This window comes from Fukomys damarensis, unplaced genomic scaffold (genome assembly GCF_012274545.1).
Source record: "Fukomys damarensis isolate Sample0158 unplaced genomic scaffold, DMR_v1.0_HiC HiC_scaffold_6, whole genome shotgun sequence".
Lineage (NCBI taxonomy): Eukaryota > Metazoa > Chordata > Mammalia > Rodentia > Bathyergidae > Fukomys > Fukomys damarensis.
Window position 1 is genome coordinate 41,207,451 of NW_022900918.1, and position 13,464 is coordinate 41,220,914.

A 13,464-nucleotide genomic window follows, 5' to 3' on the forward strand; every position below is an offset into this window, starting at 1 on the left:
CCAAAGCCGCTCTGAGCTGCTGCTCACTGGGCTTGGACGTTTAGGTAGGAGTGCGGTACTCCATCTGGTGCCCCTCTCCATCGGGATGTCCCCTCGCACAGAGCCTGCCTTCCCAGGTCCTCTCGCTGTAATACGGGTTCAATCTGAACACACTCCCACCTGCCAGGCACCCCCGGACTAGGCCCTTCCTACAGGGGAAGGGCGGGAGGTACCTGGCGCTCACGCACCCCTGTGCACCTCACTTCTGGCCTCCTGAGCTCCCCTGCCCAGGGCGCTGGGCTTGAGTTGGCCACCAGGAGGCTCTGGTGATCAGAGCGCAGGGGCTGCCTCGGCTTTGCACCCTGCAGACATGGAATGGGGGCCAGGACGGCCGTGGTTGGGGACCCCACCGGGCCACTGGAGGTGCGGAGCCGTGACAGCTCCAAGTGTATCCTTCTGCTGTTAAAAGGCGTCTGCGGCAGACGGGCGAGGGTCTGAGGCCGGCGTGGCCTCTGCTGTGGTTTTTAGCAACACAGTGCAGGGTAGAGACTATGGCTGGGCTCAGGTGTCAGGGAAAAGTTACTTTGCGGTAGTTGCAACTTTTCTGAAAGTAGTTCACCTCGGACAGAAACCAACAGCTCAGACTTCCAGTAGCTGCCAGAGCCTGAAAGGAGAAGGGAGGGTGGACCTGAATCCGTGACGCACCCAGCTAGCTCTGTGCCCCCAGGGCACCCCTGGGCTCCACCCCAGGTAGCCGTGACCCCGAGTGCTCCTGTCACAGGAACCCAGCTGGGCCGAGGCAGGGAGGCTCTCCACAGCCAGCCCAGTGCCTGGTGACGAAACCGCACGGCTGCCAGCGTCCTAAACACAGGGCAGTGAGGTCCACGATGACCTCCACCGGCAGCCGACTGGGATGTGGAAAGGCCAACTGGCTCTGCCGAGAGGAGCAGGAAAGGTCTGTTCTGGGAACCCAGCCAACAGCCGCCGGAGATCAGGGAGGACGACGGCAGTGCTGGACACAGCCCCAGCTGCCACTGACGCGCTGCGAGTCCCCGGAGTCCACGCCATGCTCCGGCTATGAGGTCATCAGAGCCACCAGCCACGAATGAAGTCGGCAGCCCACGCCAGAGCCCAGGAGTGTCCAGCCCAGGAAGGCAGAGGCGCTTGGCCGAGGTCCCTCCCGTCACCCGATCCCCCTCCCGAAGAGCGACCTGAGAGGGAGCAGGGCTCAGCCACTCTGCCTCCCCATCCCAGGGCCTCAGGGCAATCTCTTCTCTCCTTGTGGGAGCAAACAGCACCATCCCCCTTCCCCACTCTCTCAGAGGCCTTGAGGTGGAGCTGACGCTTCCCAGTCCTCCAAGGGAGCAGGGAAGGGTCCCAGCTTCTCCCCCGTGGACAGAAAGGGCTCCCAGCAGGGGGCTCCCACTCAGCACCCTTGTTTGAGGTGCTTTTTCTTCCAAACATCTGAGCCAGGAAAACATCCAGAGCTGACGACAAACTATTGGACTCAGCAGGACCACTGCGGTGCCCTCCTCTCTCGGTGGCACAAGGAGCCTCGCCCGGGAGACACGGCAGTGGGAGTTGGTGGAGACATCATGGGGAGCCCGGGGCTGCCCACCCATGAGTCCCCTGCCTGTGACCCGGGTTTGCTTCCCAGCTCCCCCGTGACCAAGGTGAGTCCCAAGATGGGCCGCAGCAGGGCCATCACGCCCTCGGCGCCTGCAGCTCCAGGGACAGGGTTTCCATGCTCACCAGGCTGGGACAGGGAGTGACCAGCTGAGATCTTCCAAATCCACAGCCCAGGAGCATGGAGTCAGAGCCCCTGCTCCGTGGAAGGTGGCCCTGTCCCTCATCCCCTGCAGCAGGCAGGCTGGATGAGGCCACCTTCATGTTGCACTTTCTGCTTCCTGTTTGGGCTCAAACGCCCGAAGCAGGGCTGGCATAAGAGGGATGCCGTTCTATTAGGTGCTGGGAAGACTCAGGTGTGAAGAGGGGGCCCCAGCCACTCTGGGGGAGAGGTGGAGCTACCGTCACATGAGCGAGGGGCAAAGTCCCTTCCTGGGGCACTTGGTAGCCACTTCCAGTCACCTTGTCCAGCCCCTCCCGACACACGTGGCCCTCCTGTCCAGCCCCATGCAGAATCAGGGCTGTGCAAAGGCTGCTTGAGCAATGTCTCCTTGGCCTGCTGCCAGCGGTGTAGCTGCTCAGCTGTCATAACCAAGCAGCCACTGCCCAGCTGGGGTCCGGGCGTCTACTCCAGGCATTCCTGTCCCTTCGTGCTCACAGCCCTAGCCGGGGCCAGACTCTCGTGGATAGCAGCTGACACACCCACTTTGAAAGTCGGCGAGTCACAGATGGAGACCCGCCTCGACCCAGGGGAAGCCAAGCAGTCTCTTAACCCATGTATCGCTCGCTGGGGACAGCAGGGTCATCCTCTGTGGCCACTGGCAACAGAGGCCCCGATGACTGGGTGCTTCACAGCGCTGTGTGGTCCCTCGCAGCCCCACTGCTGAGCCCACCAGCTGCACAGAGGTCCTAGGAAACCCAGAGGGCTGCATGCTTCACCGAGTGCTGCACCACCATGTCCAGGGGGCCCAGGTCTCTCCTCAGCCGACCCTGCCGTGGTCACTCAGGGCCTCAGCTCACCTTGCACCCCTCTTGGTCAGCGTGGCATGTCCATCCTTCCTTGGACAGCTCCATTCCCTACCGCAGGATGACTCCATTGCTGGCCTGGAGCAAACAGAAGCAGACACTGTTCCCAACCACTGAGCCTTGGGGCCAGAAGTTCCTCTGACCAAATGGGGTGGGACCAAGGCACAGCCAGCCTGAGAGCAGCCAGACCGGGAGACCAGGCAACTATCAAGGATGAAGTACTTCCGGTCATGTAGAGCACAGTTTTCCCAGCTTGATTGTGACATGTGTGAGCTGAAGGGGATCACGTGGCTATCCTGCCTTTGCAATTATGTTTTTGTCTTGCTTTGTTTTTTTTCAATACTGTACTGGGGATTGAACTCACAGCCTGCACACCAAGCTACAATCCCCAGTTCTCTTTTTAAATGTTTTGTTGTTGCTGTTGTGTTTTGAGACAGGGTCTTGCTAAGGCACTAACTTGCCCAGGCTGGGCTCCAACTTGCAGTCTTCCTGCCTCAGCCTCCCCAAGTGCTGGGATTACAGGCCTGCACTGCTACACCTGGCTAACATTCCATCTCTTCATCCAAGCCCAACTCAACTGCGTTGTAAGCAGTGACTCAACCAACGTGGCTCTCTGTCCTTCTCTCCCTCCTACCCCAAGTCATGCATCTGACTTTAGATGAGAACGACCCCTCCTTGGCTCAGTACCAAATCCACCCCTGGTGCACTCTCTCTCCCATCACAGAGCAGGTGTTTCCTCCTCATCGAAGCTCTCCTCAGTGCCAGCCAGGTGTGGGGGCCTCCTGAATCCCCAGGGCCCGGGTCTGTCTCCAAACCCGCATCTCACTGTCCAGCTGGGAGCTGAAATCATTGCAGTAGGCATTGTTCTGAGGATTGTTTTTCATTTTCTGTTCTTAAGTGCAGGGCGGCCAAAACAAGAACATAATTCTGCCGTCCGAGTCAATAAGCGCAGGCAGGCACTCAGATCCTGCGGGGCTCAGCACCCCCACAGGAACCACCGGGAAGCTCTTCCGCCACCAAATCCATTTGGCTCTGTTTAGGGCCTAAGCACAGGAAGCCAATGATTGGACAAGATTAGTTTCCTGTGGGCCATAAATTGGCAGTAGCAGAAAAATACAGGATGAATTTATTAGCATGCAAGGTCAGCTAAAAGGAAGACTGGCCGGCCATTCACTTGTTTTCTTTAATTTAGCCCACCTCCTGAATCCGGCTGGAAAAGACCCTTTAACAACTTAATTACTTCATAATAGTTTTAAGCAAATTCAAAAGGCTGCGTTGCTAAGCGCCTGGGGTAGAGCGGCTATGCCAGGAATGTCCGCCTGGGCCCCAGATGGGGCCCTGTGAAGTGCTCTGCCTTATTTGGTGCCAATTGCGGAGGAACTCACTTTGAAGCTAGAATTTTACATTAGGGAATAAAGGAGCAGCTTCTGAAGGTAAAAAAAAAAAAATCCAGTCAAAAATATGTTTCCCACCAGCATCACAAATGTGATAAACGTCTGGGTTAGACAGAACGGGAATAAATTGCATTGGAAAACATGGGTGACCCCTTCTTTGAAAACACCCCTCTCACCAAGGGGAGCCCCAACAGTGGGCAGCACTCATGCAAAGGCCTTTAGCCGTGGAAGGAGGGGCCCCAGAGGTCACCTGAGCTCCTCACTGGAAACCTAACTCCCCGGGGTTTTTTTTTTTTTTTTTCTTTTGATATTGTTCCAAACGGCCTAAAGTTGTCTGGGGAAATGCTGCCAGACTGGAAGAAGTGTTTGGATCCTGTCTCCTTCGGCTGGAAAGGTTGTAACTCTGATTCTAATCATCGGGGTCAGCAGGGAGTTTGGGGCTCCCACTCTTCCCCCAGGCTGAGCAGGTGGAGGGCGGGTGGGGCCACGGAGGCTGCAGGCCAAGCCCTCTCCTGGCCTGCGGGAGAAGCTGCTTGGGAAGGAGCTCACCGGCCCCAGGGACCTGAGGGCAGAGAGGGAGGTGACTGCCCTCCCTGGCCCTGCACAGCGTTCACCACAGGGTGCACCACCACTGGCCCCAGCGCTGGCCTGGAGGGTGATGGGGGCAAAGCCACTGCCCCTCAAAAGGGGCTGCCCACACAGCCATTGCTCCTGCTGGCCTGAGGAACGGCCCTGCTCCTCAGAGTGCACTGGTCATCCATCCTGCCCTGGGCCTCCAGCCGAGTGACCTAGGGCACAGCACAGCTGCCCACACCAGGGCCCCGACCCGTCCTGGTGGGCAGGTGTGGCCGGCACTGTCATGCCCATGTGCAGCATCAGCCTGCGGTTCGCTGTACTCTCCTCTCCTAAGCAGGCCATCCTAGTGGCCAGGGAGCAGCCACATCTCTGTCACCAGCAGGAGGGTGCCACCCATCCTCTGTCCTCTCACGAGCTGGCCCAGTGGCCCCGCTGTTGGGAAGCAGGGCTGGCAATGGCGGCTCAGAGGCACAGAAGCCACAGCGTCCCTGCAGCCCTGCTCTGCTCTGTGCTGCACTCAGGAGGGCTAGGAGGGGCGGCAGGGCATCACACAGCCGGGTCCACCTCGGCTGGGCTGTGTGCTCCCCGGCACAAGGCCGCCCTGCTCCTTCCTAAGGCCTCAGTGGTCTTCGCCCTGCGGAGCCCCAGGGACTTGCTGGCTCGGACTTGGCTAGGTCTCTGCCTGTCAGCCATGCACTTTCTCCTGCAGGTCAGAAGGCTCCAGCAGGTTGCATTGCTGGCCCTCCAGTCGCTAGTTTGAGGAAGGCTTGTCCCCTGAGGGTTACACAGGCCTGGGCCCTGGGGACAGTGCAGAGTGGAGACCCCTGAGCCAGGACAGTGAGGGAGGACTCAGGGCTCAGGGCTCACAGGCTGGGTCTGAAAGATGATCAGAAACAGAAGTCTGATTGGTTCACAGCCAGCCTGTACCCCATACCCTAAACACGGGGGCCCTGACAGGGAGATGCCCTGGTCCCCCAGATCCAGCCGGGGAACACCTGTGCTTCCCAGGGAGCCCAGGACACCCGGCTTCCAGGGTGGAGAGTGTTGGGCACTGAGGAAGTCACAACTCCAGACACCCCACAGTGCTCACCCATCCCGGGCCTTGGCCACAGCCAAGAGGCAGCCACAGGGGGACGAGAGCCAGAAAGACAAGCTCTCCAAGACAGGAGAGAAATCGCCAAGGAAGCACAGAGGAAACAGAGGGCAACCAACATTCCCAGTGCCACCATGTCAGGACTCATGGATTCAAAGAGCATATCGCTCTGGGTATTTTGAAAATTCCTCTCATGATAAGGTGAAGAAACCTAGTGTAGTTTAATCCATAAGTGGAATATTACTAAGCCATAAGAAGAATGGAGCAGTGCAAGGTACTATCACACGGAGGACCTCAGAGCATGTGCAGAGGGAGTAGCCAGGCACGAAGGCCTCCCGCACTGCACGACTCCATTTCTGTGAAGTTCTCAGGACACCTAGTTAACAGCGACAGCGATCTGTGGTCACCGGGTCTGAGGCCGAGCGACGGCAGAGTGACTCCATGGGTGGGAGGTTTCTTGTGAACAATGCAAATGTCCTGAAATCAGGCCCCAGTGACAGCTGCGGGGCTGGTCAGGACCTGCTGGCCTGCACACCTTGGGTGGTCCCTGCGGTGATAACATCACATCTTCCGGCAGGAATGGGCCAAGCAGCGGCAGTGGCACATAAAGCAGGAAGGAGCTGGAGTCCCTGCCACCCGGTTAGGCAACCACCAGTTCTGGGGCAAAGGGCCCAGAGTCGGACCAGCGCCTGGTGTCACAATAACACTTTCTAGGGGACCCGGTTCACCCAGTTTCCCGGCTCACCCACGTGTCCTCTTGGAGATTTCGTCGTTAATGAACCAGCTAATTCCAAGGGAACCAAGTGGGCCCAGGAAGAACTGCCAACTTGGTCAGGCTCTTCGCAGCCCGAGTAACACTGGCCTGGAGACCAGGCAAGCTTACCCATTTCATAACAAAGCCCCAGCTCACTGCAATGTGTTTTCACTTAGCCGGCCCGGGGGACTTCCTCTCTGCTGTCCAGGGGGAGGCCTGGGTTTCCTAACCCAGAGAACTGGCTTCGGGTTCCTGTGCGCCCAGTCTCCAAGGTCTAAGGACGTCAGGGCCAGGCTCAGATCCCCAAGTGCACTCTTCATAAAGGTTGAGACAAAGTTCTATTCCCCAATTGCTTGGGAACCAAGGACAGGCACAGAGGCGGTCTTGTTGACTTTCTCATCCCTAAGCCACAATACTCGAGACCTAAAACTTAAAGGAGGTTTTTCTGCGGCTCACATTTCAGTCCCTGGCACACTGGCTCCAAGGCAGGACGGCAGAGGGGGCTGGCAGAAGAGAGCTGCTCAGGGCATGGGGGACAGGAAGCAGAGAGAAGGGAGGAGCAGGGAGGGAGAGGGCTGTCCAGGCCACGCCCCCATAAGCTCCTCTGCCACCACCAGTCCTTTTGGCCCCAGAGCCTCCCCCCTTCAATTCCCTCCACTCGGCCCAGGCTGTGGCTGCTCCCTAGCCTTGCACTGTTGGCCTTTGTGTGGCCTCCCAGAGAGGCCGGTCCCCAACTCTGTCCCTGCAAAGGAAACAAGTGGCGACTCCTTCCGTGCTGCTGCCCATGGTCCCTGAAAGTTGGGCCCAAGGAGGACGAATCACAGGTCGGCCCGTCAGTTGGTCCAGCTCAGCAATCTTGGACGGATTCTTGGTCTCACCCCGAGTCCCACCATCTCAGCACTGCCTGTCCAGTAAGAGAAATGTCACAAATCTAAGCTGAGTCCTTGAGTGACGGCGTCACACAGGATCAACTGGAGACTGACTAGGATCGAGTGGAGGCTGCAAGGTTCCCGCACACGGGGAACTGTGAGCTCTTGGTCCCTTCATCACCAGGAGGGGCCGAGCTCCACCAGTAGTCTGATGGCCTCAGACATGACCTCTCCGCCGAGGTGCTTTGTCCCCGACACATGGATGGAGCCAGGGGAGTCAGGGCAGAGGGCCCAGGAAGAACAGCTGGCTGCCAAAAGGCCCTGGGTGAATGAGACTGGGCGGGAAGCTGATTCCTTCTGGGTCCGCAAGCTTCCGGGCTTCTCCAGGCATCAGTCAGGGGTCTGGGCCCTGCACCTGGACCTGAGCCCTGACAACAAGGCCAGTGTCATCCACGGCCCAGCACAGGACGGGCCCACCGCGCCTGGGCTGAGGGAGTGAGCTCAGCAGCACCAGGAAAGGCCAGGAGCAGCTGCAGACCTGTGTCCAGCTGGCTCCTAGGGGTTCTCGCATGTCATGGGGCAAACCTGTTTCCGGATCTTCTCCAGCAGACCGGGCCTCTGACTCCAGGTCAGAAAGGGCTAATGAAGCCCACCCCTCTCAGGGGTCCCGACTGTCTCCTGAAGGCTCGGTGCAGACCAGCACTGTGATTCCACAGGCCCCTCTACCACACTGGCAGAAGAAGCTGCTGCTTTGTGATCGTGAGCATAGGGAACGACTCGGGACACTCCCGGACCATGGCAAGCTTGCTTGCTAGTGCTTCTTTTCACAGCTGGTTTTGCTCCTGTGATGTCCGTCATGGTGTGAGGGTAACGGGCGCCTGCCGGTGCTGTGAACTGTTTGCTGAGTTCCCTCACCAGGGCCCGGCCGCACTGGTCACCCCTTCGCACAGGGGTACCCCCAGGGTTGGGGTTTAACTCGGTTGCTATGGTTCTAGCACCCACTGGGCAAAACCAACCCCCAGGGCCCAGCACAGCCAGCAGGGACCACTTCTCACACATTCGGTACAGCGCAACGCACCAAACCCTGCCTGACCCATACGGTCTGTGAAGCTCCCACTCTTCCATACAAAAGCATCAAAGGAAAGCCTAAGGGCGACAGTGACCAAAGCCCCATGGTGTCCTCTTGTGGCTCCACAAAACACGGGGTTACGAGTGACTCTGTGTTGGACACCGGCCAGTGCCCTCTCCAGAGACCTGCAGCGAATCTAGCTTCCACAGATGGGGGTGGTTATCACTTTAACAAAAAAGGACACAGTTGGGCTGGGTGTAGCTCAGGGCTGGGGTATGTGTGTTGCTGTGTGGGACCCTGGGTTCAATCCTCAGCACCAGAAAACCCAGAGGAAGCCTGAAGGAGGCAGAGAGCAGTAATGCCCACCCAGGGCTCCACGCAGGGCTGCTGTGAGAAGAGCTGGCCAGGTCATCAGCCTCTGCCTCTGTAGAGCAGGGACGCTAATGGGTGTAGCTCGAGGTGCTGAGCGGGTTAAGCGAATTCACGTTCCCAAGGTGCTCAGGCGAGTGTCATGTGACGTGTGGCCCAAAGGTGTCCATTAGCTAAAAGTAAGTGCTGGTGGGGGTCGGGCTGAAAGAAGACCTTGGGCCAAAGCACTCAGCCCTGCCCTATATCCACAGCCCATGGGGACACCTCTGGGACACCCCTCGCTGGATTTCAGGAACCCTTGCAGGCAGGAGCGAGTAGAAAAAGCCTCAGCCTGGGCTGACATGACCGATCGAGAGCTCGAGGTGCTGTCCTACCGAGGACCAGTGAGGGCCACAGGCCGGTGGCACCAGCTGGACAACAGGGGACAAGAAAGAAAGAAGTGTCATGTGACTGGGCCGTGGGGCACCAGGCTGTGCTCGGCCAGGCCAGAGGACGGAGGGCTCATACTGCGCACTGACCAGAGGGCGCACTGGTGGGGCTGGGAGCCAGGGCAGAGGTCGGAAGCCTAGAAGTGAAGGTTAGAAGGGGGCGTGTCTGATTTAGGGGAGGAGATGGAGAGAACCCCGAGGTCTGGGCTGGGGGACAGAGGCAGTGGACGAAGAGACAAAGCAGCCAAGGACCCCCGCCCATGGCTCCCAGGCCGGATGCAGGGAAGATTCCAGCTGGGAAGAGCCATCCAATCAGGACGCTCAGGGCAGCGATTCCTGCCACTCCAGGAGCCAGGGCCAGAGTACAGTGAGCCAGAGTACACCCCACACTGCAGTGGAGAGGCCAGAAACGCAAACTGGCAGGCCCTACTGACCTCCAGGATCCCAGACTGAATCCAGGGCTGGAGATGTAAGGCCAGCACTCAGATTCAGGTCCTGGTCAAAAGGACCATGGAAATCTCAGAGTTGTGCTAAGAATGGTGTAAGGACGCACCTGGCAGCTTTGTTCCTGACAGCTCCAAACTGTAACCAGCCAGCGCCCCAGTCAGACAGGCAAAGATGGGTGGCGCCTCCAGGGTGCCGCTCAGAAGCCGGCTGAGTTACTGTCCTCACCACCAGGACACTGTCCCAGGGAGCAAGCAGCCTCGACTCAGAGGAGGAGAAGTTTATTTTGGCTCCTGTTTCAGTCCTTGGGCAGCTGGATCCAAAGAAGAAACTGTGGCACAGGGAGTGGCAGAGGCGAGCAGCACTCGTGCAAGGCGGAGGGAAGCAGAGAGGGAAGGCAGGGGCAGGGAGAAAGCTGCACTTCCGGGTCAGGCTGCGTGACCCCTCTTCCCACCCACTCAGCCCGCGGACAGCCCCAGATCCAGTCACCTTCCCACACCCCGCCTGTGTCTTGGGGGACACCCAGGCCCCAACCAGAACCGAAGTGAGAGGAAGAAGTTTCCGATTCAGCTAGGAGTAGTCACCAGAAAATTAGACCAAGGGGTGAAATTCTGTTCGGAAAGGTTACACACCTCCTCCTCCATTGTCACATTTCTTAATGACAACATTTTAGAAACAGAAGACACAGTTTCCCAGAGTGAAGGAGGAGAGGGTGGGGTGCTCAGCACCGCTGCTGGGGGGACACGGATCTACACAGGCGACAGAAGCAGATAGAGCTTAATTCACACACACACACACGTACACACACACACACAGCAGCAGCACAACTGGGGGACCTGCGTAAGTCCAGTGGGTGTGTCCACGTCTCCACATGAACACACATGTGCCATGCATGTACCATACATGTACTGTAGCTTCATGAGATGCCAGCACTGGGGGTCTGGGTGAGGAGCACATGGCGTCTCTCTATATATGATTTTTCACAACTGCATGGGAATCTACAGTTATCTAAATGAATTATGGTTTCATGTGTGCCCAAATCTATTTGTTTAGAAAATAAACTCCCTTGCCTTTAACTACAGGTCGGTGGAGGCAACACGAGTATTATAAATGTTGTTTCTTAGCACATCAATGAGTCACCACGCAGACAGAAGGCAGTTAAAGGGGAAAGTCAAAGCAGAGGACTAACGGTTTCGAACAGCAAACAGCACAGATGGACGAGAGAAGGGGCAACAAGAGGAGCCTCCCAGATGTGCCCAGCAGACCAGCGTTAGGCGCACTGCTCTGTGGTTGGAAATAACACATATTCACGGGCACCTCTTGTGGGTTCATAAATCTCCCCTTTGTAATCAAACCTCCACCTCATCGTTCAATTAATTTCTCTGGCATCTCCAGGAGAGTTATAATGTAGGGCTACGCAGTTACATTATGTTCAAAGCCCCCCACACACATTACTTGTAAATTAAATTCCATACCGGATGTGTCCACACAGTAACCCTGCCCGGGGTCACGTGAGGCGCAGACCCAGCTGACCCCTCTCTGTCCCGACAAGGCTGGCCGACCGCCCTGTCACGGACTGCAGGCCCCAGGCCCGGCGCACTCCCTGCCCCTTCTCTGGCTGGGTTTTCTGATCTCCCCAGGATCTGTTGTGACTGTGTCTGCAGCTTACTGCCTGTCTTCCTCCTCCGGAACACCTGTGTCTGCGTGCGGGCAGCACTGGGGGCGGGAAGCACACGCACGTGCTGGGAGACAGCAGTGCACCCCAAATGCGTGCCTATTGGGTGACCGCACGTCATGGCTGTGGTTTGAAGCCCAGGAGGGCACAGAGAGGCGTCCACACAGGACCCAGCTGGAGAAGGGCCCGAGCCAGGAGTCTGGCAAATGCTGGGGTTCTTCTACAGGAGCTCACGTCAGGATGGGCTGAAGGTGGGGCCAGACTTCAGCTCTGGATAGAATCAGGGAGAAGCCGAGGCTGCAGGGCCCACGAGCAGCTTCCCCCGCAAGGAGGTAACAACAGGTCCAGATAACAGGTGTGGAGGCCAGGTGAGACCCACAGGTGAAGATATCAGGTGTACACAGGTAACTGGAAGGCTCAGGTTGAGGTCTCACTTATTTCACTCGCTCCCTGTGGAAACCCAGGGCCACTGCCTTCTACCTCTGCTTCCCAAGTTCCAGGGCCCAGAGATTGACTCAGGCACGCAGCTGACAGGACACAGGCTGTGTGACTGATCCTAAGGCCTTTGTCCCAGAATAAAGGCCAGTTCTGTTTCCCTTCGTGTAGCCAGCGTGGTGTCAGGTGCACGGCGTGCAAAGCTCTCAGCGCCTCCACCAGCTGCTCCCCTCCTTTCCCTGCACAAATCTGCTTTGATCCCCACAAGAGTTCAGCACAGGACGCTCCCCGGTGCCAGTACCTGCCTGGGTCTGGAAGGACCGCCCTGGTGTCCCAGGACTTCCACCACCGCTGCCCATCCACCTTCACTGCCCTAGCCTGGGCAGACCCGGCCCGGTCCACTCTGCAGTCAGCAGAATCCTCCCAGAGGCCTGGCATCCTTTCCCCACCCCGCAGGCCACCCTGCACACCTGGTCTAAGGTCCTCCTGGCTGAGGTGTCCTGTGCTGCAGCCGCCCCGAGTTTTCTCACCCAGAGCCCAGTGACTCCCAGCCCCTTTACCTGGCGGCTCCCTCACCTGATCCAGAAGGATGCAGCTCGAAGAAAGCCTCTAGCCCAGAGACAAAGTGACTTCCGGGAGTGACTCCCAGGGGGCCCCAGGGCTCACCGGGAGGTTCTACTTCCTCTCCCTCCTGCACCCCGCAGCCCTGGTGCACCGGCCACTCAGCTTCTGGGATCCCGAGCTCCTAAGCAGTGAGCTCGGCAGTGTCTGAGAACGCTGGATGGTCCCCAGGTTTTTAGCATCAAGAACACGTGCCATCAATTGATTGATGAAATGTGAGGCCTCTGCACGCCCCGTGGTGGTGGGGTTGTGAGCACAGCCAGCTGTGAGGATGCAGGAGGGAGACAGGCGGCAGAGGCAGGGCTGCAGGGGGTGGAAAGTTGTCCCATCTTGCTAAGACGGGGGGAGAAAGAAGGGGGCGACCCAGGAGGGAGAAGGTGAGGGATGTGACGGTGGCAAAGGCAGTGCAGAGTGTGACCTTGGAGATTCTCCACGGAGCCTTCAAGAAGGGCAGAAGATGATGCCACATGGGGGGTGGGAGGGGCCGCCCCCACCCAGCTGAGGCACCTGTCAGTCTCGGGATGCAGGTGCAGTGGGAACTGCGGGCTGCCCGGAGCGAGCTCGGGGAGAGGCAGGCCCGGAGGTAACAGGAGTGACACCCACAGCAGGGACTGTGGCCTCAGACGTCCAGGAATGGATGGTGCACCGGAGACAGCAGTGAGAGCTGAGCTTCCACACGGGAAGCAGACAGTGGGCCTGCAGGGCACCCACCTCCCACCCCTGCTGGCCACCAGCACTCCTGGTGTCCCCTGAGCTGACACAGACACCCAGCAGCCCTTGAATTTACAAGAACAAGACCATCCAAGTCTGGGGATGGGCAGCACTGGGGCCACCAGAGAGTCCCAAATGCTGAGCCTCTGGGCCCCCGGCACCCTGAGAGCCACAGGCAGCACGGCTGGAGACAGGGACGAGATCAGAGAGAAACCACGTCTGTGACAGCGAGACCCACGAGACGGCCGTGCAGCTGCGTCTCACGTCAGATCTCACTTCCTCAGAGCCAGTGCCCAGCAGAGCGGGCCAGAGCCGCATGGCGTCCTCCCTTTCGGGGAGTCAGGTCCTGCAGCCTGGCGCGGGCAGGAGGGGGTGCGCGTGCCTGTGGGCCAGGT

The 13,464-nt window shown here is 58.6% G+C and overlaps 1 protein-coding gene across 1 annotated transcript; it reads right to left on the reverse strand.

The window, feature by feature from the left end:
• Window positions 1-503: 503 nt before the first annotated feature.
• On the reverse strand, window positions 504-12,486 carry LOC117285122. The gene is made up of 2 exons (XM_033760914.1): window positions 12,314-12,486; window positions 504-2,709 (listed from the first exon to the last, which is right to left on the reverse strand). The coding sequence occupies exon 2, from the start codon at window positions 1,599-1,601 to the stop codon at window positions 504-506; it is 1,098 nt and encodes a 365-aa protein (XP_033616805.1). The 5' UTR covers window positions 1,602-2,709; window positions 12,314-12,486.
• Window positions 12,487-13,464: the final 978 nt, after the last annotated feature.